A 27,210-nucleotide genomic window follows, 5' to 3' on the forward strand; every position below is an offset into this window, starting at 1 on the left:
ACTCACTCTCTTCCTGGCTGAGCCAACACTGCATAGACTCCTGAACAATCAGACTGCACAAGGCCGGGCAGGCAGCAGAAAGGTGCAAGGCAGGGCACTGAGTGTAAAGATGGCACCTACTGCAGAGACAGAGGAAAGGGGGAGAAAAACCTCATCTTTTATACCCCATTTGCTGAGTGCTGCACCAGGCTAGAAACTGAGAGATTGTGAATGCTAGTCCAACCTTAAGTACAAAGTCAGCAGGATGACCTTGGGCCAGTCATAGTCTCTCAGCCCTAGGATAAAGCAATGGCAAACCACCTTTGAAATCCTACCAAGAAAACCACGGTTGCCAGGAATCAATACTGACTCAAAAACATACACACAAAATAAAAAACAAGAAAAAAAGAAAAGAAAAGAAAGCCCAGAAAGAATAAGAGAGTTGTATTTCTTACGGTTGCAAGTGGCATATTTACTTCCTCAAATGAAATTTGGAGACCCACAGTGAAATCTCTCCTTAGGGCATACTTTTCAGATGCCAGTAACTTTTCCAAAGCATCCTATAGAAAGAGATAACAAAAACACTTTTTTTTAAACTACACAGAATTCATTGCAATATATACATTTCTCCCTGATTTAAGTAAAATCAATTTATTATACCTAATAAATATGAACAACAAAAGTACATAGTCAAAATATAAATAAAATAGGAAAAATAATCTACTTTAAATAACCATAAAAATGCCCCAGTGGCTATGAAACATTTACCACAAATCCATTTTCTTAAGAAAGGCATAAGCCTAGTAAGACAATTGGATTTCACACGACTTTCCATATCCTGGAGGCATTTCAGAAATGAGGATATCCCAGTGATGCTCTTGCCATCTCTAACTAATCAGACATATTTAGCAGCAGATTTCATATATTTCATCAGTTTGGAAACTGATTATAATGAGGGTGGTCTTGTGACATCTTGTTCCAAACACTCTCAAACTGGTCATGATAGATTCCTTGGTAGAAGTGGATGATACCATGTGAAAGGGATATGAAACACTAAAAACAACTTGTCTATTTGTAATATACAACTAGAGGCAAATTCTCTTTTCACTAAACCCAGTATATTACTCACCTGATACACCCATTTTCGTACAGATTCATCCAATTTGGAACAGTCTTTGAAACAAATGCATGAATTAGGAACTATATTCCTAGAATATATCAATAGGAAAACAAAGTAAAAAATATAGAAGGCCATAAAATCTCCATTTAAAACTTGAAATTTCTTGAAATCTAGTAAAGGAAGAAGACAGTTTCTTGGCATAACTAACTAATCTATCTTTTCCTTTGCAAAATTTAAACTATCTCAAGCTCAAAATATTCTTGGAAATATTCCAGTCCTGTTTCAGTCATTCCAATCAATTATTCAAAAAGCTGTTCAACTTGCAACACTTCCAGAATTTGGGAACAGAATGGAAACACATCTAGGAAGTTCAGAACAACTGATTTTAAGTTGAAATAGGAAGCTTCAAGCTCAAAACATTTCAAATTCAAAATATTTTGTGTTGCGTCCTTGGCGGGAAAACAGACACGAGAAGCAGCTGGAGTCCTCAGGTTCTTTTATTCAGCGTTCAGCTTACAGGAAGATGGCTTCAGCTCAGCCCAAACGCCTCGCAGCCCCTTATATAGGCAACTCCCGGGTAAATGGGTTACTTTTCCCGCGCCAGCACCCGCGCATGCGCACGGCGCTGGCGACAGCCTGTCTGGTCCCGGGCAGCTTTGCACCTGCCCGGGACTGCCTGCAAACGCCCGAGCCGTTTGCAAAGGCTCGGGACATAACACCCCTTTCCCCCGGGCTAAAACTACTACCAACATACAGCATTTATTTTATATAACATTTTGCTCCCCAGTGCTCCCACTGTTTACTGGCCTTTGCCTTGCCAGCAATGTTATGTAGTCTTCTAGGTACTTGGGAGATTTCTTTGCTCTCTGTGACCTTCTTAGCTGTGGGTTACTGGCATAAGTCCCCTGACTGGAGGGAGGCGTGAGCCTGTTCTCTCTATTGTGCCCTGGTGTCTTCCAAGGACTGTGCCCCGATGCCTGGCCTGCTTGCTTGCCCACCGGGCTCGTCAGGCCAGGGCTTCTGTTGCTTTGTGACCTGGTTGACCTGCCTAGCTGTAGACCCTCAGGCCCCTTGAAGTGATAGCCGCTGCTGGGCGTCTCTGTAGGACCTCCTAGGTCAGTCCAAGACCTGTCAGGAGGCTGTCCATTCCCTGAACCCCATTCTGTGTTTGGGCTCATGTGGGTTTCTGTACTCTCCCAAAACTCAGGTGTCCCCTGATTTGTGCTAGGGGTGTTGTAGTCGGGACTTGGTTCCTCGACTAGCTCTGTGTATGTTTGACCCTCTGTAGGATTTGGGGTAAGGTCAGGCCAACTTTGGGGATTGTGTGCCAGCTCTCTTGCGGGGAATGATTTGTTGGGATGCCCCCGGGTATCCTCCGTGACTGGAGTGCTGTGTGATGTGTGTGGAAAGTGAGTATGCCCCCGGGGTGACTCCCTGGCTGGAGTAGGCGTGAGTGCCTGTTGTGTGGGTAAGCTCCATGACTTCCTTTTCGGAGCAATTGCGGAATCTTGGGACGGGCCGTTTGTGGCTCCCTCAGTGGAGATGGGCAGTAACTCTTGCCCTTCCCTTTGCTCCAAAGGGTCCCCCTCCCCCCCTGGAAAAGACCCAGGAGTTTCAGCAGAAAAGTCCCGCCTAGAGCGGAGTTGGTCGATGTGCCGACGCAGGACACGACCGTTGTCCAGGGCAACCTCGTAGGAGAGAGGACCTGTGATCCTGGACACAGAAGCGGGGACCCATGTATGACCAGGCCCGTAATTGCGAGCCCAAACCGGGGCACCCACAAGTAGTTGTCTAGGTGCCCTAGGATGTGAGGTAGATGAAGGCAGTCTGTCCGGATGCAACCGGTCAAGTCTCGTAGTAAGTTGGCGCCCCCAACGAAGTTCAGCTGGACTTCTCCCTGTAGAAGTGGACGGTGTGGTGCGATAAGAAAGGAGAAAGTCAGCCAACCTGTGATGCCAGTCCCCGTAGGTGAGTCTCTTCAAGGCGTCCTTTGCGATGCGCACCATGCGTTCAGCCATACCGTTGGTGGAAGGGTGAAAGGGCGCAGATGTGGCATGACGAATCAGGTTTGCCTGTAAGAAAGCTTGGAATTCGGAGGAGGTGAATTGAGGGCCGTTGTCAGACACAATGACATCTGGCAGCCCGTGTGCAGCAAAAATCCCCCTCAGTACCTGAATAGTCTTTGCAGTGGTGGTGGGTCGAGACAGGCACAACCTCAAGCCATTTTGAATGGCTGTCAACAAGGACCAAGAAGAACTGGCCCTGAAAGGGCCCAGCGTAGTCAATGTGCACCCTAGACCATGGGGACTGTGTTTCCTCCCATTTATGCACAGGAGCTTGGGGCATCTCTGGGCGAGATCGTTGGCACATGTGGCATGCGTGTACCTTAGCCTCAATATCTTTATCTAAAGCAGGCCACCACAAGTGGCTGCGTGCAAGAGCCTTCATACGAACAATGCCAGGATGACCCTCGTGGAGGGATTCTAAGACCCTAGTCCTCATTGAGGTGGGAATGACAACTCTGTTTCCCCAAAGCAAACAACCCTGAGAAAGGGACAATTCGTTCCTTTTGGACCAGAAACTCTGAAACTCAGGACTAGGGCAGTGCTCAGGCCACCCGGACAGGACCCAGGAGCGGACACGTGAAAGTGTGTGATCTGTACCTGTTTCAGCGGTAACATCCCTGGCACTAAGAGGAAGCTCGGGCAAGGCTTGGATTGATAGAATGTTGACAGCTGGCGCGGGGTCAGCTTCTACTACTGGCAGAGGCAACCTACTGAGGCCATCAGCATGGCCCATTTCTTTCCCAGGCTTGTGGAGTAATGAAAAATCATATGCAGACAAAAAAATAGACCACCTAAGCATTCTAGGGGAAATGATGTGGGGAGTCTGCTTACGTGTGGTAAACAGTCCCAGCAGAGGCTTATGGTCAGTGAAGACCGTGAAATGCCTGCCATATAGAAAATCGTGGAATTTTTTAATTCCAGCAACAACAGCCAGAGCCTCCCTGTCTATCTGAGCGTAGTTGCGCTCGGCAGAAGACAGTGTTCTGGAGTAGTATGCAATAGGAACCTGAGTTCCATCAGACCTGAGGTGACTCAGGACAGCTCCAACCCCGTAGGGGGATGCATCACAAGCGATGCACACAGGAAGAGACTCGTTGAAATGTGCAAGAACACTGTTAGAAGTGAGCAAGGCCTTGACTTCTTTAAAGCAAGCCTCATGTGCTTGTGACCACAGCCACACAGCTTGTTTGTCTAGTAGCCTGTGAAGAGGCTCAGCTACACTAGCTTTATGTGGAAGAAAAGAATTGTAGAAATTCAGGAGGCCTAGGAAGGCCTGAAGTTCGGCCTTAGACTTTGGCCTGGGTGCTTCTAAAATAGCAGTTAGTTTGGATTCAGCAGGATGAATCCCAGCAGCATCAATTTTGAATCCCAGAAATTCAGTAGAAGGCACCCCAATCTTGCATTTGTCTTTTCTGAGCTTAAGGCCTGATTTCCTGAATCTTAACAGGACAGCCCTAAGCCTTTCAGCTAGAATGTGTGTGGAGTCTCCTGCAATCAAGACATCGTCAAAGTAGGGGCAGACCCCTGGTATACCTCGTAGTGTGTTTTCCATTACGCTTTGGAAAATCCCAGGAGCGACATTCACTCCAAACTGCAGCCTTTTTACCTTAAAGGCTCCCCTGTGGGTCACAATAGTCTGAGCTATGGCAGCATCATCATCAACAGGCAGCTGTTGATATGCTTGAGCTAGGTCAAGCTTTGCAAAAACACGCCCCCCTTGAGAGAGGCCAGGATGTGACTGACCACAGGAACAGGATAGGCATGTTGCTGCAATGCCTTATTGAGTGTGCATTTGTAATCAGCACAAATGCGAATGTCCCCATTTGCCTTTAGAGGCGTGACAATGGGGGTCTCCCATGGGCTGGAATCAACAGGTTCTAGGATTCCTTGTTGGATTAGTTTGTCTAATTCAGTGTCAATCTTACTTTTTAAAGCAAAAGGGACCCTTCTTGCTTTAATCCTAATGGGAGTGACAGTGGGGTCTAGCTTTAAGGACACAGGTGGTCCTTTGAATGTGCCCAGCTGGGGGCTGAAAACATCTGCAAATTCCTTGCAGACTTCCTGTAGGTCGAGTGTTTGTAAGCTGTTGAGTCCTGTGACGTGTATCCCCAGGGCCTCAAACCAATCGAGTCCTATGAGACTCGTTCTTTCACCCCCTACTACTAACAAGTCTAGTGGACCTTCAAAACTCTTGTATTGCACGTTAAGGGTGGCCTCCCCCTTAACACACACTCTTGAGTTCTGAAAATCAGTTAATACAATATCAGAAGGCCTTAACTTGGCCTTAGTCCCACTACTGGAACAAATCTTCCTAAATGTATGCAATGAAATGATGGAAAGGGCAGACCCTGTGTCTAGTTCCATAGATAATGGAACCCCTTGTAGCTTCACGTTGAGTGACAGCTTTTTCTTCATGGGCTTGTGTGTGCCTGTCCTACAAATGTTTCTACGCGAAGCGCAAAAACCTACCCTATTCTGGCTGGGGACTCTGGTACCCTTCAGGCGTTCTTCTTGAGGTTGTGCCTTTCGTCGGCCCAGACACACAGCTGCAATGTGCCCTTGTTTGCCGCATGCCCGGCAGGTAGCGGAGCGGAACTTGCAGTCGGTTCTCCTGTGGCGACCTCCACAGCCGATGCACTTGAGCGGAGCTGAAGAGCTTTCCTTCTGATTTTCTCCCTTCGCGGGGTGTAGACGGTCGACTTCTTCGTCCGGATCCTCCTCGGAGTTTCGTCGGACGTCTTCTTGGTGCACGGACGCACCCTCTGCACTGCTTCTGATCGGCCGCATGTTCTTGACGGCGCCGCCTGCTGCTTCTTCCGCGGTGGCTTCCCTTAAAGCGTCTTGGAAGGATAATTCTTCCTTAGCGAAAAGTCTCTGTTGTAGCTCTCGATGCCTCAACCCGCACACGAATCGGTCCCTCAGTCGTTCCTCGAGGTCCTTGAACTCGCAGGGCTTGGCGGCCTTCCGTAACGCGGCGATGTATTCCTTGACTGACTCACCGGACCGTTGATCCCTCTGCTCGAAGGTGTGGCGCCATGAGATAACGGACACCTTGGGGTGAAAGTGGTCCTTCAGCAGCTTCTTCAGGTCTGCGTAGCTTACAGACTCTACTGGAACAGGTGCTGCAAGGTTTTCTGCGATTTCGAAGGCGTCTTGGCCGCAAGCGCAAAGCAGGGTGGCAGCCTTCAAGCTATCTTCCCTCACTTGGTTTGCCTTGAAGTAGTTCTCCATTCTGGATACGTAGGACTCCCACCGCTCTGGATGTGAGACGTCGAATTCCGCAAGCCTTCCGATTTTCGCCATCTTCGGATCTTCAGGAGACGGGTCTATCAGCCAGCCTACCCCCGAATGCGCACTGGATTGGCGGGCAGCTGCTGAGTCAACACCGTTCCTCTTCCGCCGCTCAGGACTCCTTGGGTAAGCTTACACTTTTTCCTTTCCAGGTAGTGCAAGGCATCCCACCTCGTCGCCAGTGTTGCGTCCTTGGCGGGAAAACAGACACGAGAAGCAGCTGGAGTCCTCAGGTTCTTTTATTCAGCGTTCAGCTTACAGGAAGATGGCTTCAGCTCAGCCCAAACGCCTCGCAGCCCCTTATATAGGCAACTCCCGGGTAAATGGGTTACTTTTCCCGCGCCAGCACCCGCGCATGCGCACGGCGCTGGCGACAGCCTGTCTGGTCCCGGGCAGCTTTGCACCTGCCCGGGACTGCCTGCAAACGCCCGAGCCGTTTGCAAAGGCTCGGGACATAACATTTTGCATATCAATACTTTTCCTCTTTAAAAGGTTGGTATTATTTTCTGGCTTGATAACTCCTTGATAAAAGTTCATCTGTTAGTATTATCTCCTCTATATTTATTTACAGATAAAGTCCTGAGATTCCCAAATGCCAAGATGCTCAAAAATTGATAAAAATGTTCCATTGAGCTATATTAAGTACACATAAGAAATTGCATCATCATGCACAACAAATGTCAATTTACAGGTTATGAGACTTGTCTCACCTGAGCTCCTTTGATATCTAGTAAATCCAAGTCAAGTTTCTTGTGTTTATTCACATGTATAAATGCAATATATTCTTGTTTCCTTTTGTTTCATTACATATATAAATGCAATGTACTCTTTGAGGCAAGTGGGAGGGGAGGAGAAGATGAGTGCCAAGATACATTTTTAAAAGTTCTTGCTTATGGCATCTACTCCTTGATACTTCAAAAGCAATTTGAAAACAATCTGGGATTGATTTCAAACCCTTCAACTTTGTAATGCTGAGAAAAAGGAGCAAGGAGAAGGAATAGATCTTGTACCAGCAAAAATCTATTAACAGCTATTCCTCATGAAAAGATACAGAAGGGAAGGAAAAGGCAAAGAATCTTGTCAATTTCTCCATGGATCCTTTATTTGGACTGCTAAGAAGGGAGTGACAATCTGTCAAGCTGGAGTGCCCCTTGCAGGGTGTTCTGGAGCAGCAGCTCCCAACCTTTTGGGCACCAGGGACCTGTTCCACGGAGAAAGGTTTTTCAGCAGACCAGAGGAGGCGTGGTTTCTCATGCTGCCTGCATCCTGTGGGTGGGGTTTTGCTTGTTTGCATAGACCTGTTGCTGGCATGCTGCAGAGGCAGTGCCGGTCCATGGACCAGGGGTTGGGGACCCCTGTTCTAGAGTGACCTAAGCTTAAGAGAAATCCATAGAGAGTAAAGGAAGTATTTCATTCAATAGTATTTCATTCAATAGAAAACTATTCCACCACCAACCTCTCCAGAGACCTACTTTGTCACTCCACAGGCTCCAATGGCCATAAGTTGCTGCCTAGTCTTTTGGGACTGGTGGGGATGGGGTGGGGGTTAAAAATGCTGTAATATAAATAAATACACCAAAAACATGCAGTTATCATTCAAATAGGGCAGTAATCCTCAAGATGCATATTGGAAATTTGGGAAATTGAAAGATTAGGTTGTGTGTTTGTGTGTGGTATCATACTAGGGAAGACTCAGCTACTAACATGCACAAATGGTACATGTCAAGATAATACAGAAATGGGCAAAATGGCCCCAAGTAAAAACTTTTACAAGCAGAGCCTAACTCACAAGTGATTTGCCAAACCATATAGAGCATTTTTGGAATAAACCACTTGGAGGGGGGGAAATAAAGAAAACAATACAATCTAAAATGGAAGATGAAAACTGTCTCAATCTATCAATAGGAGAAATTTGGGTTACCTGACATTATTCCGACCTGTGTTTGAGAGAGTTGAGATTGGGAGCAATGTAAAATCCACCAGATTTACAAAGACTTTAGGAACCTGCAGTGATAGAAGAATAGCCAAATGAATTACTGCAATAGTTTCCTAATTCAGAAAAGGCTTTCTATCACCAATCTTTACTGTTTATAATGTAAACTTTTGTGGCTTCACAACCTTACTCACTATTTCAGGATGAAAGGGAATGGTAAAAAAAGCTTCACTGAGACAGTGGATGCTGATTTAGTCTATGAAAGAATAACTGGAGAGGCAGTATTCATATAACAATTTATCTGAATCAGATGAAAACCTATCAAATACTGTATATTCACCCCAATGCTCAGGTTGTTTAGTATTATGCTTGATTAGGTTTCTGAGCAGGATGCATACACCCAACCTATTTGATTAGTGTGAGTTTAGTGCATTGTCAATCAAGTGAGTATCTAGGTTAAACATGCCATTTATGTAGGGGCATAACTGTACACAAACAGTACTGAAACTGTAAGCTTTTTGAATTGTAAAATAATATTAACAGCAATTATCCGCATGCAAAACTAGATGCAACAGGGCTGATGTATGAGAGTAATGAGAAAGGTGTATGACGTTGAGCTGGATCCTATTCCCTTTCCTTGAACTCTAAAACAACTTTCCCCAACCTACAGTAAGGGGAAGGATGTTCCGTGCACACCAATATATGTGCATTTAACCTCATTGAAACATTGGAAAAAGAACTGCCTTTGTAATTCAATGTGAATAAATTAGGCAACCAGACATTTTCCCATAAGGGATGTTATGTGTGGGCAACATATTTATTATAAATACTACTATTTTTACAGTTTTTTATTGTAAAAATAGCAATAATTCATGTTCAATAATTTGAGCTAAATATTTATTGTTACATTATAAACCATCCTGGGACAAATATAACAGTAGGTAGAATATCTGTAGGTCTGTATATATTTGTGTGTATAGGGTTACTAATAATAGTAGTAATAATAACAGCCTGAATCAATCCATTATAGGATGAAAGTCCTTGGACTGAAAGTTATAGACCATATTCTATTTTGCTGGCCCAAAATTGATAAGTATTTTTCAACTTTTCAATCTAGCCCAAAATCACCCAGCTGCCTTCCATGCCTAAAAGAAAACTGGGTCTCCCTATTCCCTTAACTACTATATTACACTGGCTGTCGCAGATACATGCATAAGCATAGGCTATACATAAGTCTATATGAATAACTCCAGTGTTTCAAAATTATTGAATCTGGGAAAATGTTCATACTTCTCTGTATAAAAAATCCAATACTCTTTCAAATTTCTTTATGTTGTTGAGTCGGGAAATGTCCTGTTCAAAATAAAAATTTATATGAGGAAATGGTCAAGAAAGCAATCTTTTTTCATTCCAAGTCAAACACTTCAGAATAATGCCTGCCTTCCATATCTCTTATTTCACCAGCTTGGAAAGGAATCTCAAGTAAATATATCTCGAAAAGAATGGGAATCCTCCATTTCTAACTATGATACCCTCTTAATTTAATCAATAAAAAGATGGTTATGGATTAACCATCTCCTTTCCTGCATTAAATAATCTGTATTCAATAATTTTAGAACTAAACCCTAATTTTAACTGGGGCAAATACTTTTTACAGGGACTCTGTTAGAATTTCTTGTGCTAAATTATCATGTTTTGAAATAATTTTAATATATATTTGTGAAGAGAAAAACCGTATATCCTTTCCAAGGCTTGTGATTGAGCTTACTAATGTCCAGTGAAGTCGTACTTGTTTTTAGATTAGACAGAGAGCCAATCTTTTCATGACTTGGCATAATAATTTTTTTAATTAAAAATGAATTTCAGGGCCGTGACAAAGGTGCAATGAGACCATCAGAAGTGGACCAAAGCAAATAGTGTAAAAGAATTTAAGGACTAAGTAGGCATTTTAAGTTTAGACATATTTTATATATCATTAATACATTATTCATTTTTTTGAAATCCCAAATATAAAACTCCCAAATATACTGCTGAAAATCATTTGTTAGTGAATTTCAACACTGTGATATCAATGCTACTTATCTGGTACTTTATCTGACTGCAAGCATAAATAAAATGACTTTTCCATATTAAGTTATTGAGGTATTCCTAGCATTTTAGAAAATGTGGGAGGTGAATAACTGTTATTATACACATATTTAAGAATGTTTACTATATTTTGATTTATAGATACTTGATTAAATCTTCAAGAGAAGAACACGTATCCCTTAGGAAAATGACTTATTTGTAATAATACAAATTATTATGGGGCAATATACCACTAAAGGAAAAATAAAGTATTATTTGGGAAGGAAAATCAGTCTCATAGCAGTGCAATAAAGCCATTCTTATTTTTACAAGCATTGCAATTTTGCATGAGCTGTGCAGGATTTATCATTCAGATAAAAGCAGTGAGATACTGAAGATGCCCCTGTCTAGAGTGGTCAAAATAGTCAATATAGCAGCCATGGCCATATAATCAAAATTCCAGCCTTTTTTTTACAGGCATTGTGGGGCCTACCATTTTGCCTTTTTTGTCCCCTGCAGATGTCCCTGCCTAGGGTGGCTTGTATATTTTAAAAAAAGCTGGCACCATCCAAGAAACATCAAAATCCACCATTTGTTTATTCTTTAATCCAATTTCTTGGTCTATTTTCCAAGTAAATACCCATGCCTCTTATTTACCTGGGAGTCAGAGTTCTGTGAAGAACACGGGTGAAAAACTGTGATTAGCTTCCAGTCATTCTGATAGTCAAACAACTAAGGGGAAAGAACATAGCACCTGTTTAAGTGTTAGGAAAAAAACTCTAATTTGAAAGCTTCTGTCATGAAAAAAGTTGAATTATGCCCAGATAAGAGGGGAGTGGGTAGAGTGGGGTTTCTCATAAAAATGCTTCTGTGATATGAATGGCTTTGTCATGGCTGACTGTCACACACCCCTGCTCACCACCAGACAACAGAAACAGGGAAGGGGAAGGGAAAGTACTGCAGTGCAAGGGAGACTTGGAAGGGAATTGAGGAATTCAAGTGAGCCGATGCGGCCTGGGACAGTCCCAATTATCAGTAAAGTTATACAGGCTTCCACCAAGCTAGAGGGTCTTCAGAATTCCCCATCATCTGAGAATAGTATATTAACACATCTGATATTTTTTTTAAAAAAATCCATTTTTTATCCTAGTACATTTTAGATAGTCTTGTTAACTGTTAAATAAAGAGACTAGTTGGCCTTTTTTAAAAAAAAAAAAAAATCAGAACAATTGTCAGAATTAAAAGGAAAAATATGAATGTGTCCCTAGTTCCATAGGACCAAGAATTAAATGCTGCTGTTTTATATAAATATGTTAATTTTTAAGGTTTGACCATCATAATATTATAAGCAAGCAAAGCAAAAAAATACAGTATATGATTATAATTGGTGGTCTTCCAAGTCTTTATCTTTAGCATTTTGATATCCTAACTTAAAACATCAGTGTCTCCATCCAGAGAATCCAAAGCAGAATTTCAAGTTATAATTTATTAGGGCTGATCCTGTCACATGTGCATTGTGACATGAGAAATCAACAAATGTTGGTAGAACCACTGCCTGAATGCACAGGAAAGTCATGTCTAATAGATATATATGCTACAAGGATGAAAATGTTTTTGGCCAACATTAAAAATTCAAGAGACTATAAATATAAGCAGATTGTTGTACTATAATATGTTACAATACATATACCTGGCTCTCTCTCATGCTCTCCACAAGTTCTTTTGCTTGATCCAAAAGATCACTGTGTCACAAATCAAAGGGGGAAATGGTTAAGCAGGTAAATGTTCTTTCTTTGCAGGTAGAAAGATGAATTTTAATCTACAGACTCCAGGCTATTCCAATGTACAAAATGGTCCTTTCTTAAGTGATGTTTTCAGAAGCCAAGAGAAGAGAGAAGGAGTAGGGTGTGCACAGTATTCAGAAAGTCTAAAGGACTTTACTAAAGGAGATGGTGGGATATTTACATTTTCAGACTTGTGGGACTGATGTCAGCCTTCTCAGGTAGAGTAGACAGGAAACATGACCAGACAATATGATTCTACTTTATTGTAATGCTACCTTAACAGGATCTTACAAGTCTGAAAGTACGAATATCCCACCATTTCCTTTACAGACTAAGAACTAAAGAGGGATACAGTGTACTTTATAAATCTCTTTCTCTACCTATTGTGCAGTTGTGGGCTATGCCCTCTTTTATCTGACTATTCCCTCCCCTCATTCCCAAGGTAATTCCTACATAACATTATACTGGAGGTAGTCCTCAGCTTATGACCACAATTGGGATTGGTATTTTGGTTATTAAGTTGTGAAGTTTTAAACTGAGGCAGCCACCTTATGTGACCTAATTTTACAACTATTTTTATGGCAGTCATTAACAAATTACACAGCCGTAAGACTGAATCCATTCTCTTGATTTTTTTTTTATTTTTTTTTTTGCCAAATTACAAATTATGGTCACAGGACTGTGGGAGTCTGCAACCAGCTGTAAATGTGAGCCAGTCGCCAAGCTTCTGAAAAAATAGTAATTGGATGGATGGAGCCAACAGCATGATATTTTATGACAGCCAGAAATGTTTTAAAGCACCTTTTCCTAAGGCAGTTGTAACTCCAAACAGTTACTAAATGACTAGTTGTAAATCAAGTTTCCTTTTTATTAACAATCCTGATTATGAAAAAAAATCAACTGTCATTCTTAATAGCTTAATAATTTTAACCATTTCTTTCCTTTTCCTGTTTTTCCTGTTCAGTTAGCTTCCCTGTAATTATTTTTTAATATAGAATCCTTCTGATAATTTTCTAAAAAAAACAAGCAAACAAAAAGTTACATAGAAATGCAGCAAGTAAATAAATAGGCAATTACTCCAGTTTCAAAAAATATGTCTTTTCTGCACAATTTCCATCTACAGCATCATTCATCACTGCAACAATGACAGTGAACAAGAAGCAGCCCAGTACATAAAAAAAATGAACTTACATAGTTCCATTTGTTGATAAAATCCTACTGTTTATATCCAAGGGAGAGTAATGTTGCACAGAAGGATTAAACATCCTAATAAGAGCTGAAAGATATAAACTTAGTTCAGTTTATTCATAGGCTCTGGAATTGCTTATGCAAACGTGACAATGAAACCACTAGGCAACAAATTAGGGAATTGTTTAAAAAAGGGGATACAGAAGGAAGACTAGAATGGGAACTTTACCATGGCAAGTGGTAATAATATTAATTGTAGTATAATAAAGTAACATTTCCTTTTAGTTGAACTTGAACCCTGAAGACTTCATGGGCACTTCCTTGTAATTTTCCATGAAACTATTCTGGAAATAGTTTGTCATGGTTTTATTCTCAGTCTGCAACCTTATAATTTTCAAATCACCTCTCATTTTAGTACTAACTAAATTTAATTAAGCATAGCTTTTTGAGATTGGCTAAGAATGAGATTTATATTATTTAATGCTAAAAGAAAAAGATTTCACAATAGACAAAATAAGTATAATTGGTTTATATGGATGGAAACTAACCAAAGAGAGAAGCAACCTAGAACTAAGGAAAAACTTCCTGATAATTAGAACAATTAATCAGTGGAATAACCTGCCTCCAGAAGCTATGAATGCTCCAACACTGGAGGTGTTTAAGAAGAGACTGGACAGCCATTTGTCTGGTATAGGGTTTCCTGCCTGAGTAGGGGGTTGGACTAGATGATCTCCAAGGTCCCTTCCAACTTTATCATCATCATCATCATCATCATCATTGGATCATCGCACAGTCAGCCAGATGTTCAGACTGGATTTGGCATTTTGTCTTGCTACCGAGTCCTTACCAAGGACCTGGGATAGGCAGATGTGGATGTTTGATGTTATTACAGATATCGTCACAGGATGGAGGTGGTTCCTAGTAAGGCCAACTTTTGCAATTGACTAATGGTGAATTTGTCAGTGCCAATGGTGTTCAAGTTTTGCTCCAGTTATTATATTATTATTATTATTATTATTATTATTATTATTATTATTATTATTATTGTTGTTGTTGATCATCGCACAGTCAGCCAGATGTTCAGACTGGATTTGGCATTTTGTCTACCTATCGAGTCCTTACCAAGAACCTGGGATAGGCAGATGTGGATGTTTGATGGTATTACAGATATCATCGCAAGATGGAAGCAGTTCCTAGTAAGGCCGCCTTTTGCAATTGACTAATAGCGAATTTGTCAATGCCAATGGTGTTCAAGTGGTGCTCCAGTTTTTTGGGGATTGCACCCAAGGCGCCTATGACTATTGGTACTACCCTTGCTTGCTTTTGCCACAGTCTTTCTATTTCTATTTGTAGGTCTTTGTATTTTGTTATCTTCTCCAGTTTTTTCTCGTCTATTCTGCTGTCTCCAGGCACCGCTACGTCCACTATCCAGACCTTTTTGTCTTTCTTATCGACAATTGTTAAGTCTGGGGTGTTATGTTGCAGGTGCTTGTCTGTTTGAATTCTAAATCATCATCATCATCATCATCATTATTATTATTATTATTATTATTATTATTATTATTATTATACCCAAAACCAGATCATGACTCAGAGGCAACCAAATTAACAAACACCATTTGCATCATACAGATGATACTTAAACAGCAAGGACCATGGCCCAGCAACCACAAACAGCCAATCAAACAGCCCGAAACCAGATCATGATTCAGAAACTCCCAGACAAACAACACCATACCAATTTAAAAGCCAGTGCTCCAACAGACAAGCAAATTCAAAGCGCACTGAAGATGTCCCTCTGAATGGAGACAAAATATTTGCCGCCAAACCGCCAAACTCAGAGATCAAACCTAAAGCCCTGATCACGTCATACTTGAGGGCCCAGTTAAACTAATTTATTGCTTATCATGCTTATCCATCAGAATCTTCTCAACTAACAGTTAACACTTGCTTGGGATTAAATAAGGGTCAGTGGAATTCAAGGAAGGTTGGACTTAGTTTGCTTATGGCTACAAAGGGATTCCAGCCTGGTTGGAGAAGCACCATTCCTCTCTCTCTTTCTCTCTTTCTTTCCTCTCTCTTTCTCTCTTTCTTTCCTCTCTTTCTCTTTCTCTTTCTCTTTCCTCTCTCTCTTCTCTTTCTCTTTCCTCTTTCTCTTCTCTTTCCTCCCTCTTTCTCTTTCTCTTTCCTCTCTTTTCCTGCTTCTCTCTTTCCTCTCTCTTTCTCTTTCCTCTCTCTCTTCTCTCTCTCCCTTTCCTCTCTTTCCCTCTTTCCTCTTTCTCTTTCCTCTCCCCCTGTTTCTCTCTTTCTCTCTCTCTTTCCTCTCTTTTTCTCTCTTTCCTCTCTTTCTCTTTCCTCTCTTTCTTTCTCTCTCTCTTTCTCTGTTTCCTCCCTTTGTCTTTCTCTCTCTTTCCCCTCTCTTTCTCTTTCTCTCTCTCTTTCCTCTCTTTTCCTCTGTTTCTCTCTCTTTCCTCTCTTTCTCTCTCTCTCTTATGGCAGCATTGTCGGGGGTCCCTGCTGTCCCCAGCCCGGCTTCAACCACATCCTCAGCTGAACGGCTGGGGAAGGGGAGTAGGACGGGAGGCAGCGGCTGCAGCGGCCGCTGCTGCATCATCGGGGGTCCCCGCCACCCCCGCGCTGCCCCGCCTTGTCCTCTGTCCATCGATGGAGCCGTGGTGGGTGCTGGTGTCGTGCAGCCCGCCAGCCCCTCTGCCAGCCCGGCTGCTCCCCCCAGGCACCCCTCTTGCCCTGGCGCCTGCCCGAGCCGCCGTGGGGGCAGTAGGAGGAAGGAGGGGAGGAGGATGAGGATGGCAAGGAAGCTGCCGCCACTACTGGGCCCCAGGAGGTGGCTCTCTTCTCCTACCTTTGCTGAAGCTCCTTCTTCCTTCCCGGCAGCCTGGACTCCGGCCGCCTTCCTGGCCAGTGGGTCCAATGGTCAGGCTGGCTAGGGATTGCAGCAGCTGGTCTCCCTTGGGCTGCAGCTTGTGGGAGGGCTGGCCTGCTCAGCAGAGCCTCCAATGGGCCGCTCCCAGCAGGGATTCCGGGGTTTCCCTGGGCGGCTCCAAGGCCATGAGGCCCTGGCCGCGCTTCTCCCAGGGGGTGGGGCACCCAGGCGCAGGGCCAATCAGGAGCCCTGCAGGAGGTAAGTCCACCTGAGAGAGAGAAAGAAGGGAAGCAAAAGTGCCTCTCTCTCTCTCTGCAAATGGTGGAGGAGGCCGTGCAGAGACGGATGCAGAGCGGTGTCTCGGTTCCTAAGACCATCGGAAATATATGTTTTCCGATGGTCTTAGGTGACCCCTGTGAAAGGCTCATTCGACCCCCAAAAGGGTCACGACCCACAGGTTGAAAACCACTGCTCTAGGGAGACTATGACTCTTCCATTTTGAAGATCTAAAAACAAAGAGTGGAGAGATGTTTATTTGAAGTGCTCAAACTCAGGTTCTCAGCTTTTTCCATTGAAGGGATTTTATTGTGCTTAAGATTTTAGTATGTTTAAGTTTGACATTAGCATTTATTTTATATATAGTAACCATTTTATATTGATACTTATAGTGTTATCATGTAATCATTGTTTTGTTATTTTTTAATCATTATTTTGTAGTTAATTGCTTGATCAGATGCTTTATATATATATATTGGAAAAGTAAGGGCTTTATGCTTTAGACATAGGTGATTGCTTATATGAAACGAGCACAGTAAGGGGAGGGGGAAAAGGAGTTACGGATGGAGCCTGGGTTGCTGTGTATGAGTCATCATCTAAGAATTGTTTTTTTGTGCCATCTTATGCCTGGTACCAAGACCTGATCTTTTTGTTCTGGAAAGGTATAAAAGGTGGAACACATCTTTTCTGCTTGCTTGCCTTCATTCCTCTACCCGCCACGAAGAGGAATCAGGCAGCCCCTCTCTATTTTAATTAAAATAAAGTTGTAATCTTTGTTGAAACCTTAGCTCAGGAGTTTCTTTGGCTCTTAAATTCCTGAGTAATGCTGGGGCAATTGGGAGGCTAATTGGAAAACCTTACATCATTATATGAGCTATTCATTGTCATCAAAAGCTTCTACAAACCACCACATAAATAATGGTAAACATTTAAAGTTTCATATCCATTGATCTATGTTTGGATCCCCACCTTCTAACCACACATGGGCAACTGGTTTACCTCTATTTAAATTCACAGAATATTATACTACACAACAAACTACACTACAAGTAATCTAACTCTGAGTATAATGTAAAAGTCATGCATGGGATATATTATTATTACATTGTTATTTTGCTTTTCACAGATTTATTTATTTATTTATTTATTTATTTATGAGACTTATATACCGCTTTAAGTGCAAGCACTCTCTAAGCGGTGTACACCAGTAAGCAATGTATATATATATATATTTACATTGCCCCCAACAATCTGGGTCCTCATTTTACCTACCCCAGAAGGATGGACGGCTGAGTCAACCTTGAGCCGGTGAGATTTGAACCGCTGACCTGCTGAACAGTCAGCTAAAGTGGCCTGCAGTACTGCACTCTAACTGCTGCGCCACCTCGGCTCATCATCTTCATTATGTTTATGGACCACAGTTGAACTATTGGTCTACTGTTAATTTTTTTGCACACAATAAAGGAATGGGTTAGATTATCTACAAGACTGGCATCAGCTTTAACTGTCTAAGATCATGAGGCTAAACAAGATCAAAGTTAAACAAGGAGGAAAAACATTTCCTCCTTCAGGTTAAACAATGAGATCCATTTCCCTTCTTAAAATTTTCTGATCATTGAGTAACAAAATAATTCTGTCAAGAATTTAAGACATACCTGTAAGTATTCTCATGGTTCCCTGAATAAAGTCTTGTTCTGAGCTAAAAATAGAAACATCAATTCATCATTCATTCATACAGAGTAATGGATCCCAGAATATACTAGGCCTCGTCTTTTCCCCTCCCCTCCATTTAATGTCTATATTACCTTTGAAAGCAATTCTCAGTTACTTTGATTGTGGGATGTTTAGCAAAGAAACATCTTTCCTAAAAGGAGTTATTTTTGAGTCCAGCAATTATCTATTTTTTTCTTCTCACTATTAAAATCTTAATTGCTATTATTCAGTATAGAAATGGAAGACAAACTGAGTCAAGGTTGTCAGCCAGTCTGACAGTCAGAAGTTCGAAATTAGAATTCACCCACAAGTCGGAAGTCAGACATTGCTTCCAGCAAAGAGAACAGAGGCAGAGCGGATTCTTATATAAGCTGCAGCCAGCTGTCACTAAGTAGAAGGTCTGCTTCTTTGTTTGATGAGAAGCTGAATAGACCTTTGGTGTTGTGCTCTCCTCTCAAAACATCAGGTACATCATTTGGGAGGCCTTATACCAGTCTACATGACTCCTTCAGATGCTCAAGTGTTGCCTGTGTTTGATCAGCCTCATGTGATTCCTTCTGAGGCTGACATAGCAGATATTCAGTTGGAACTCAGAATCTGAATCCTGAACCTGGGCCATGACACCTCTTTTCCTACTTGTTAATCCACTTAAGAGTGGTGGAATCCAATATGCCAATGTATCCAATATATCCATTAGTGTTCCTGTTCATTATTGGGACAGAAATGAAAGAAATATGATCCTAATATTGCGGTATATATTTGACTATTTAGCTACCCTCTATTGGAACAGCTCACCAGCTGGACTGGTCATATATTTGCTCCATTTACTGGGCCTGCAGAACATGTTGTAATATGGTCTCTCCTACTGTAATATTGTGTTCCTTCTATACTGATTCCTGCCTCAGGCAGATTCTTCTGTTATTATGAAAGGAAAGATCTGGAACTCTACAAAGTACATGAATGAGTAAAACCTAATAAAAGGTACTACCTTTGGAAGAGACCTGCTTGCTCCTTTCCAGAATCTCCCATCTGGAAATAAAGACAAAAAGGAAGACAATGGCCATTTTTTTGTTTGAACTCTTACCTGGGAAGAAAGGGTGAGGAAAGGGAGAAAATCTACACGGAAGGGGAATTCTGTGATGGCAATGAATTCTGTTCCTGCTCCAGTACTGAGATTGGTAACCCAAAAAAAGAAATGAAGAACAAAAAGCAGGCAGAAGAAATGAAAAGAGAATGCCTGTTTGCATCAGAAGAACTGCTGAGATGAAGGAACAATATTTGGTCTCTACTTTTAAAAAAAATGCCTAATGAAGAGAATTTGTAAACTGAATATGAGAATTAAAGCAGAATATATACTAGATGGTGGAATGAAGATTTTCTACCACTTTAATATACAAAAATATTGCAAGTAGAAAAAGAGAATGTATGAAGAAAGGAAAGCATAGGGGAAAGACAGAAAGTTTTAGATGTATGGAACTTGAGTTGTCAATCATTCACCCAAGAGAAAATATTAGACAGATAGAGAAAAATTAGGAATTTTGCAGATCTAGTAGTTGGTAAGAGCATGGCTGCAGGAGCCAACTCATAAGTTGGCAACTTTTCCTTGATTCAACTGACTAGCAGTTTTTATATCTGGTTAAAGATTACTGTACTTCTGCACAATCCCTTTTCAAGATAATTCACTGCTATACTCACATTTCCCAAACTTCCTATAGCAACAGTTACTTGAATGTCTGATGGTCGCAGTGTGTGAACTGAAGAAATAAAACATTGGCTATCAGTTGACCAAGTACAGTAATAATTTTCCTTATCTCTATTTATTTAAATTAAAATAAAGGCAAATCCAAAACATTACAATTACTTTTAAACATGCATATTGCTTTATTCTAAAAGTGGATATATGTATATGTTGTGTTTGTGCACTCCTACACATAGACACTTAAATGCTATGTGCAAAGCAGATAACATTTGATTGAAATAATTCTAACTAATAAGGATGGAATATTTTATCCTAGCTAATAAAACAAAATATAATTAATAACAATCCATTATTTCACTTATTTTCATTTGATCAAAATAGCATTTTCCCCCTGGTGATTTATCTAGGACTTGGATGGCATAAGTAAACTTGACTCCCACATTTTTGTATTCAGTAAGATAACTCTTATCTTTTACTTTGAATATGCTCCTTGGTACCAATACCTGAAGGTGAGGTTTGATGAGTACTTTGTAACTTGTAGTTCCTTGGAGGCTGTAGGAAAAAAATGTGATTGAAAGGACAGTCAGTATGCTAGAATGGACAATCAGATCCACAACACTAAAACAAGAAACTTCATCCATTCTTACAGGAAATATTTTTTGATAGACCATGTCACTAAAACATAAAAAGACTGTTTCTGCAAGGAAATGTCAGTAAAATGACTATCTACATTCTTTATCAAATATAGCAATAGCATTTAAGACTTCTATACCACTTCATAGTGCTTTAGCACTCTCTAAGAGGTTTACAAATTACAATCTAGATCCTCATTTTACTGACCCCAGAAGACTGGAAGGTTGAGTTAACCTTGACCCAGTCAGGATTGAGTTCCTGGCAGTGGACAGAGTTAGCCTGCAATATTGCACTTTAACCACTGCACCACCATGGTTCTTTGCCTGGTGGTGCAGTGGTTATTATCAATATCCTGATATTTTCCAAATAATTTCATTGCTTTCTATGTTTAATGTTTCACTGTTTACTTTACAAAGGCAGTTTGGGGCTTTTACCCTCCAATCTATGTTTTGTTCATACTAATGTATCAGACAGCCTATAGTAATCTTAACCACCCTTTAGAAGAGTTTGGAGACTCCTTGGAAAAAAAGAAAATCTGAAGTCTTAAAATTAGAATTAATACTTCCATAATCTACAGTATATGTGGATCTCTCTTAAGTATTCAGGAACAGCTACAGCATGGAGTTGCTATTCTAAGCACAGTGAAAATTCTGATTCTCTTCACCAATCAAGATCTGACATTGGAGCCTAAATAGAAAAGGTCCACCTAAACAACTTTGATATCTGAGATGAGAAAGATATTGTGGCTCTCTTGATTTCATATACTAATTAGATTACCAACTGGATCTATCTTTAACACGGATAGTTGGCTATTATTTTCCATTGTTGCTGAACTAGCAAACTATTTTTTTTTTTGGTCTCAGACTTGTTGGCTGTGTACTTAATTAAACAAAGTAGGGCAACCAGAAAATCCAGAACCAAATATGAACATGCCACCCCATTGCCTTCCATTACTTTTTGATTTACCCTACATCAGACATGTCAAACTCACAATGTCACATGACATCGCACAACGTATCGGAAGTTTTCCCCCATTGCTGGCAATGGTTTCCTTGTGACGTGTCTGACCCATGGGCCAGCAGTTTGACACCTTTGCCCTACATAATGATGCACCTGCTTTGAGTGGGAGAAACTGTGATACACATACCTGCCTTACAACACTAAACTAGCTTGCTCTGCTTAATTAGTAGAAGCTAATAAAAACAAATTAAATTCACCTGCCAGGCCAATCAGATTCAATAACTGGAAAGCTAGAGACCTGAGTATACTGTCTTTTCTAGATTTATGCATGTGCTCTCCCAGTCAAAAATTGCCATATCCAAATGGGAGGTCATGTTTGAGAGATGTCGCACTTCCCTTTTCATCTTGCAATTGTGAAGAAACAATGACTTACATCCAGTTCCATTTCTTCTTTCATTTTATTCTTGGCTGTCAGAATATGAGCTGCAGTCCCTTTAAGAAAAAATGTGTTTGTTTAATTTATTTCCTTGTTGCACTGACTTTCTTTTGATTCCTAGCGATTGAGTCGTATGATCATTTTATGCCTAGAGTGTAAATGTTCAGTTTCTATAGAAATGATAAGACAGGTTTCAACAGATGCACTAGCTAATGATTGGATTATGGATTCTTAAAAATGCTTCCAATAACATCATCTAATTAAAATATAAAACAATTACATAAAAAGTATTACTGGAACTAGCATTTGATCTTATTGCTCTTTCTCATAAGAGAATGCCTAAAAATAGAGGTTGCCTACAACAAAAATTTTGAAATTCAGTTATTATGAACTTCTCTCAAACTCGTAATTACAGAACTTTTTCTGCATTTCATTCCAACAGCAGTTAGCGATGCAAAATCATGATGGGGAAATCATCTCTCTCAGGAAACTACACTTCATAACTATCAATCCTATGTTCCTACATTTGTCATCAGCACAAAACACAACACATATATCTATCTTGGCATTATAACATAACATAACATAACATAACATAACATAACATCAAAGATATGTTCTATTTCACCATCCTAGATTTGCTTTAGTTATGTTTTCTCTGCTTCAGAATGTAGAACTAGTGCTTTTTTTGTAAGAAAAAAGGTGCCAGAACTCACATCTTGTTAATTTATATATGTGCTGGAACACTGTTCTGGTGCGTTCTATGGCAAAAAAAGCACTGTGTAGAACCATTCACAGAGATGTCCTAATCAGCCTTGGTTTTCAGTTAAGTTGCTGAAATGAATCCCTGCTTGAAGTATGTCTGGAAAGTTTTCAAAGGAAAAGTGCCTTACCTAAGAAAAAGGGCAGCCATAGGGAGAACAACAGCTTCTTCATGCTTTGCTCCTTTTTGAATAAATGCGTTTGGAAAGATGTTAGCTTTGCTTTACCAAATGACAATTCTGTGGTCAAGAAACTGCCTTCTCCTCTGAAGTTTTTATAACCAGGTGAGAAGATAATTTAGCTGTCATAAAATTTATTGCCCTTTTCTCATTTGAAAATGCAGCTTTTAAAAGTGAAGTGATAAAATATTAACATTTTGATGCCCCAGCATCAAAGAAGAGTCTTATGTACTTTATAGTCATTTCTTAAAGAAAGAATAAAAAGGCGCAATTACTCTTTAAATAAGCAACCTACGATACTTTGTAATTTCCCATTTTATATATGTTTATTATGGGAAATCTGATCAAAGAAGCCTTGTTTCCTCAGTGTATGTTTCCTTAGTCATTTATATTTACAATCTTCTGCTTTATAATGTCATATAATTACAAAACTAGAAATTACATTTCTATGTCTCCTGAGAATTTAAAGAAAAGGAAAACCTGTATGATATATCTGTAGATATCAAGATACAGATTTCTGTAGATCTACCTATTTAGATTTACAGCTAAATTCTTGGAAAGTTTGCACTGTTTATGTGAATTATGGATGGAATCTAAGTTCTTAGACATAGCCACTCCAGACTTTCAGATTAAGCCTTGCTTCCTATGTTATCATCCATGCAATTATTAACTCCCATCTTCTGAGATTGGTCAAAACTGGCTATGTACTTCCATTTAGTTGGGAAACAGTTATTTTTTTCCAGAGTCTCAGAGAAATGATAACAGTTTACTCCTTGGGGGTTGCCTTTGAGTCTTAAATTTGAAAGAGGGGAGATATTTTACAACTACACCATAAAGTGAATATTGGTGATATGCATATAGCTTCAATATACTAAAAATATGGTATTGTAAGTGTAATTATTGCAAACTATAAATCTGTGCAAATGTATCAGTTGTGTGGAACATATGGATAAAATTATTTTTACACTTCTTTCTTGTATGCTAAATTGGATTATTAGTCATTGTTGATTTTGTTTTCCAGTCTTATATCAGTCTTTCATATTGGAGTATAGAGAAAATATAGTATATGGAGAATTTATATGAAAAATTCATAGCTAAGGAATATATGAAGAAAATGTATGAAGAATTTATGTAGAGAAAATACATGAAATTGAGAAGATAAAATCAAGATTTGGGGAGGAGTAAGTCATCTTAATACATTTCTTTTTTTTAATAAGGTCCATAGATAATCTCACAAGATCAGTTTTTCTGTTAACTCTTCTATAGCTTTCCTTAGGCTGGTAGGTTTTGTAAGTATTGACATTTTCCTATTTTTTTTACCTCCATAACGAAGAGCATAAAATGTCTCATGCACACAACAGATATCTAAGTAATACATTTCCCTAAATACAAGGGCCATTTCTTTTAGACCAGGGGTTTCAAACTCTCAATGTCATGTGACATGTCATGACGCATAGCAACTTTTTTCCCATTGCCGGCAATGGGGTGGATGCGATTTCACTATGATGCCTCCGGTCTATGGGCCGGTAATTTGACACCCGTTTTAGACCATCATAAAACAAAACTCACCTACTTTTCCTAGTTGTAGGAAGAGAGTAAATACATTCAGGGGAAGTGGGAAAATAAATAAAGTATCTTGGGAGAAAGTAACTATTCTTCTTCAATAATTTTTGTCAGGAAATTGATACTTTTTAAAGCAAATGTTTCAAGAATAGTTACTATACATATTTTAATTTATTAATAGCAATTTTATAAAAGCCTGGCTATTAAAGTATTTCACAGATGAAGACAAAATCAAGCATATAAAATATGCCAAAGTACTCAAGTTAGTGGCTATAACCATAGGTTTAAAATCCCCTCCCCTTTTTTATATACACTGTGGCTGCTGTCTTGAATTTTTAGACTTTTCTTTACAGAAATCCTTGCAGGCAGCTAATTTGGGGCATTATGAATGGTTAGCAAATTTAATTCATCATTTTTCACTATTTTTTTCCTGAGGATTTCCATTTAACTTTGCTTAAACAGTAGCCAAACAGCCCCACTAAATTAATTCATTTACTATTTAATGCTTAAGTACAGCTTCTTCTCAACATTCACCTGAGATTTGTACAAGTTGCACTGTATATTTGACAACAGACACAGGAAGTGTCAGGAGCTGAGTAACACAATAAAAATGGCACAATAATAGTGTGGGCATTTCCTACTTCATGGTTTCCAGAAACAGCACTTCTGAGAAAAGAACCTAAGAAATAGAAAAGATCCTAGTAAGATAATATTTCAAAATATAGGGTTTAAAGCCTAACAGAATTCAGTGACAACATTGGAATATAGCATCAGCCCTCACAAGGGCTTAAATATAACACAAAGTGAGTGAGCCTTTGCAGTATTCACTCCCTTAATTCATCTTAAAAAAGAAAATCCCATTTATTAGAGAGGAGTTACTGTTACAGGTAATCCTTGACTTCTGATCACAATTGAACCCAATTTTTCTACTGCTAAGTGAGACATTTGTTAAGTGAGTTTTGCCCCATTTTGCTACCTTTCTTGACACAGTTGTTAAGTGAATGATTGCAGCTGTTAGTAACACAGCGGTTAAATGAATATGGCTTCTCCATTGACTTTGACTATCAGAAAGTTGCAAAAGGTGATCACATGATCCTGGGACAGTACAACCGTCATATGTAGGAGTTAGTTGTCAAGTGAATTTTGATCATGTGATCATGGGGATGCTGCAATGGTTTTAAGTATGAAAAACAGTCATAAGTTACTTTTTTGAGTGCCATTGTAACTTTGAATGGCCACTAAACAAACTGTTGTATTTGAAAGAAAGAGCCATTTTATAGTCCTGAAAATATGAATTTAAGTGCTCCAAACCTCAGAGTGGTCTGTGCTTTGGAATCTGGAATGTTGCAGTAGCGCCTTTTTTTAAAAAAACACAGCTTTTGCTGATATTGGCCGTATGTTCCCATTTCCTCACTCCCTCTATCCCCACTATTTCTTTCCTTTGCCATTCATGGGCTCCCATGGTTTTAGTAGAATGGGCGAAGAATGAGGGTGAAGGAGATGGCAGCTCCCTCTTGGCTCCCGAGAGCCTCTTTTGGCCATTAGAGCAAATGGTGAGACAGATGAGGGAGCTTCACTCAATACCAGGAGCCTGTTTGCAAGGTGAATCTGTTTCTCACCTCACCAGTTCTCCCCTGACCATCTCTTCCTTCTCTCTTTTTCTTTTCCAGATGTAGCTTAGATGGAATTGAAACTCTCCAGTTCTAGGTAGTTCTTAATACATTTACTTTTTACTTGGAAAATAATGGAGATATGCTAGAATGCTGTGACATACTTTGCATACAAGGCAACTATTATCATGCACCTTTTTATACTTATATGCTATTACTTAATTACTCACTATTCTTTTAGCACTCCATATATGCTCCAAATATGCCGTATTCTAATTTCCTACAATCAAGAAAGCTAAGAAACCAAAAGGAAAACTGGGTAAAAAAATAGGTCATATTAAAATATCAACAGTTCTTGTGACCCCTGTAAATTTACTTATAAAAATGAGATCTAGTAAAGAGCTGCCCAGTTGGCATAGTTCTCTGATGAGAATCAAGAACAGCCAAATCCAGATGAATACTGAATCCAGTGTCAAACTGCTTCAGAAAAAGTCACTGGGTGACCAAAGAAAAGCAGGATTTTCTCCAAAGAAATCCGAACAAAATCTGGGTTTCTCCAGTGCTTCAGGAGCATTTTGAAATGTTATATAGGGCTACACAATACCTACCTTGTAAAGCATTATTTCAAGTAAAACTGGACTCTTCTCCTTCCTCTCCTTCTTCAAATCATCACAATCCTCTATCTGCTTTCAGATGTGGCACTCCAGAGCCTTGGCACACTGATTTTAATTCCAACGTCCAAAAAAAGGGGGAAACATGCAATGTTAAAACTGCCATTTTAAGGCTACGTTTTAGCAGCACAAATCAAAAAGTCCTTGTGGATGCCAAAATGTCCTGGGAGACTGCTGCTTGCTCACCCTTATTTTATAGGTGGAACATCCTATAAAATAAATTCAAATGTTGACAATCCCTCTCTATAAATCTCTCTCTCTTCCTCCCACTCAGTTTCAAAAGCAGTGAATAATGGAAACCGGGTTGTGCTACAATGACCCAAGCTCTGATATTTTTGCATATGCTTCATAATATCACTCACAGGCACAAAAGGGGAGGGACTTGTGTCACAACAG

General features: G+C 40.1%; 1 protein-coding gene across 1 annotated transcript in view; it reads right to left on the reverse strand.

Annotated features, from left to right (window-relative positions):
• The window catches only part of PLB1 (phospholipase B1), a 118,036-nt gene extending 91,052 nt beyond the window's left edge, over window positions 1-26,984 (reverse strand). The window contains exons 1-14 of the mRNA XM_039337052.1: window positions 26,752-26,984; window positions 22,923-22,974; window positions 22,027-22,085; window positions 20,504-20,552; window positions 19,997-20,055; window positions 19,290-19,330; window positions 18,244-18,287; window positions 13,432-13,516; window positions 12,147-12,198; window positions 11,114-11,188; window positions 9,680-9,742; window positions 8,378-8,460; window positions 1,109-1,187; window positions 435-539 (exon numbers count right to left, since the gene is read on the reverse strand). Coding sequence (XP_039192986.1) covers window positions 435-539; window positions 1,109-1,187; window positions 8,378-8,460; window positions 9,680-9,742; window positions 11,114-11,188; window positions 12,147-12,198; window positions 13,432-13,516; window positions 18,244-18,287; window positions 19,290-19,330; window positions 19,997-20,055; window positions 20,504-20,552; window positions 22,027-22,085; window positions 22,923-22,974; window positions 26,752-26,763 — 858 coding nt within the window. The 5' untranslated portion in view covers window positions 26,764-26,984. The remainder of the gene's footprint in view (window positions 1-434; window positions 540-1,108; window positions 1,188-8,377; window positions 8,461-9,679; window positions 9,743-11,113; window positions 11,189-12,146; window positions 12,199-13,431; window positions 13,517-18,243; window positions 18,288-19,289; window positions 19,331-19,996; window positions 20,056-20,503; window positions 20,553-22,026; window positions 22,086-22,922; window positions 22,975-26,751) is intronic.
• Between the last annotated feature and the right edge of the window lie 226 nt (window positions 26,985-27,210).

This window comes from Crotalus tigris, unplaced genomic scaffold (genome assembly GCF_016545835.1).
Source record: "Crotalus tigris isolate CLP2741 ecotype Arizona unplaced genomic scaffold, ASM1654583v1 scf7180000017668.6805642782:7212621, whole genome shotgun sequence".
Classification (NCBI taxonomy): Eukaryota; Metazoa; Chordata; class Lepidosauria; order Squamata; family Viperidae; genus Crotalus; species Crotalus tigris.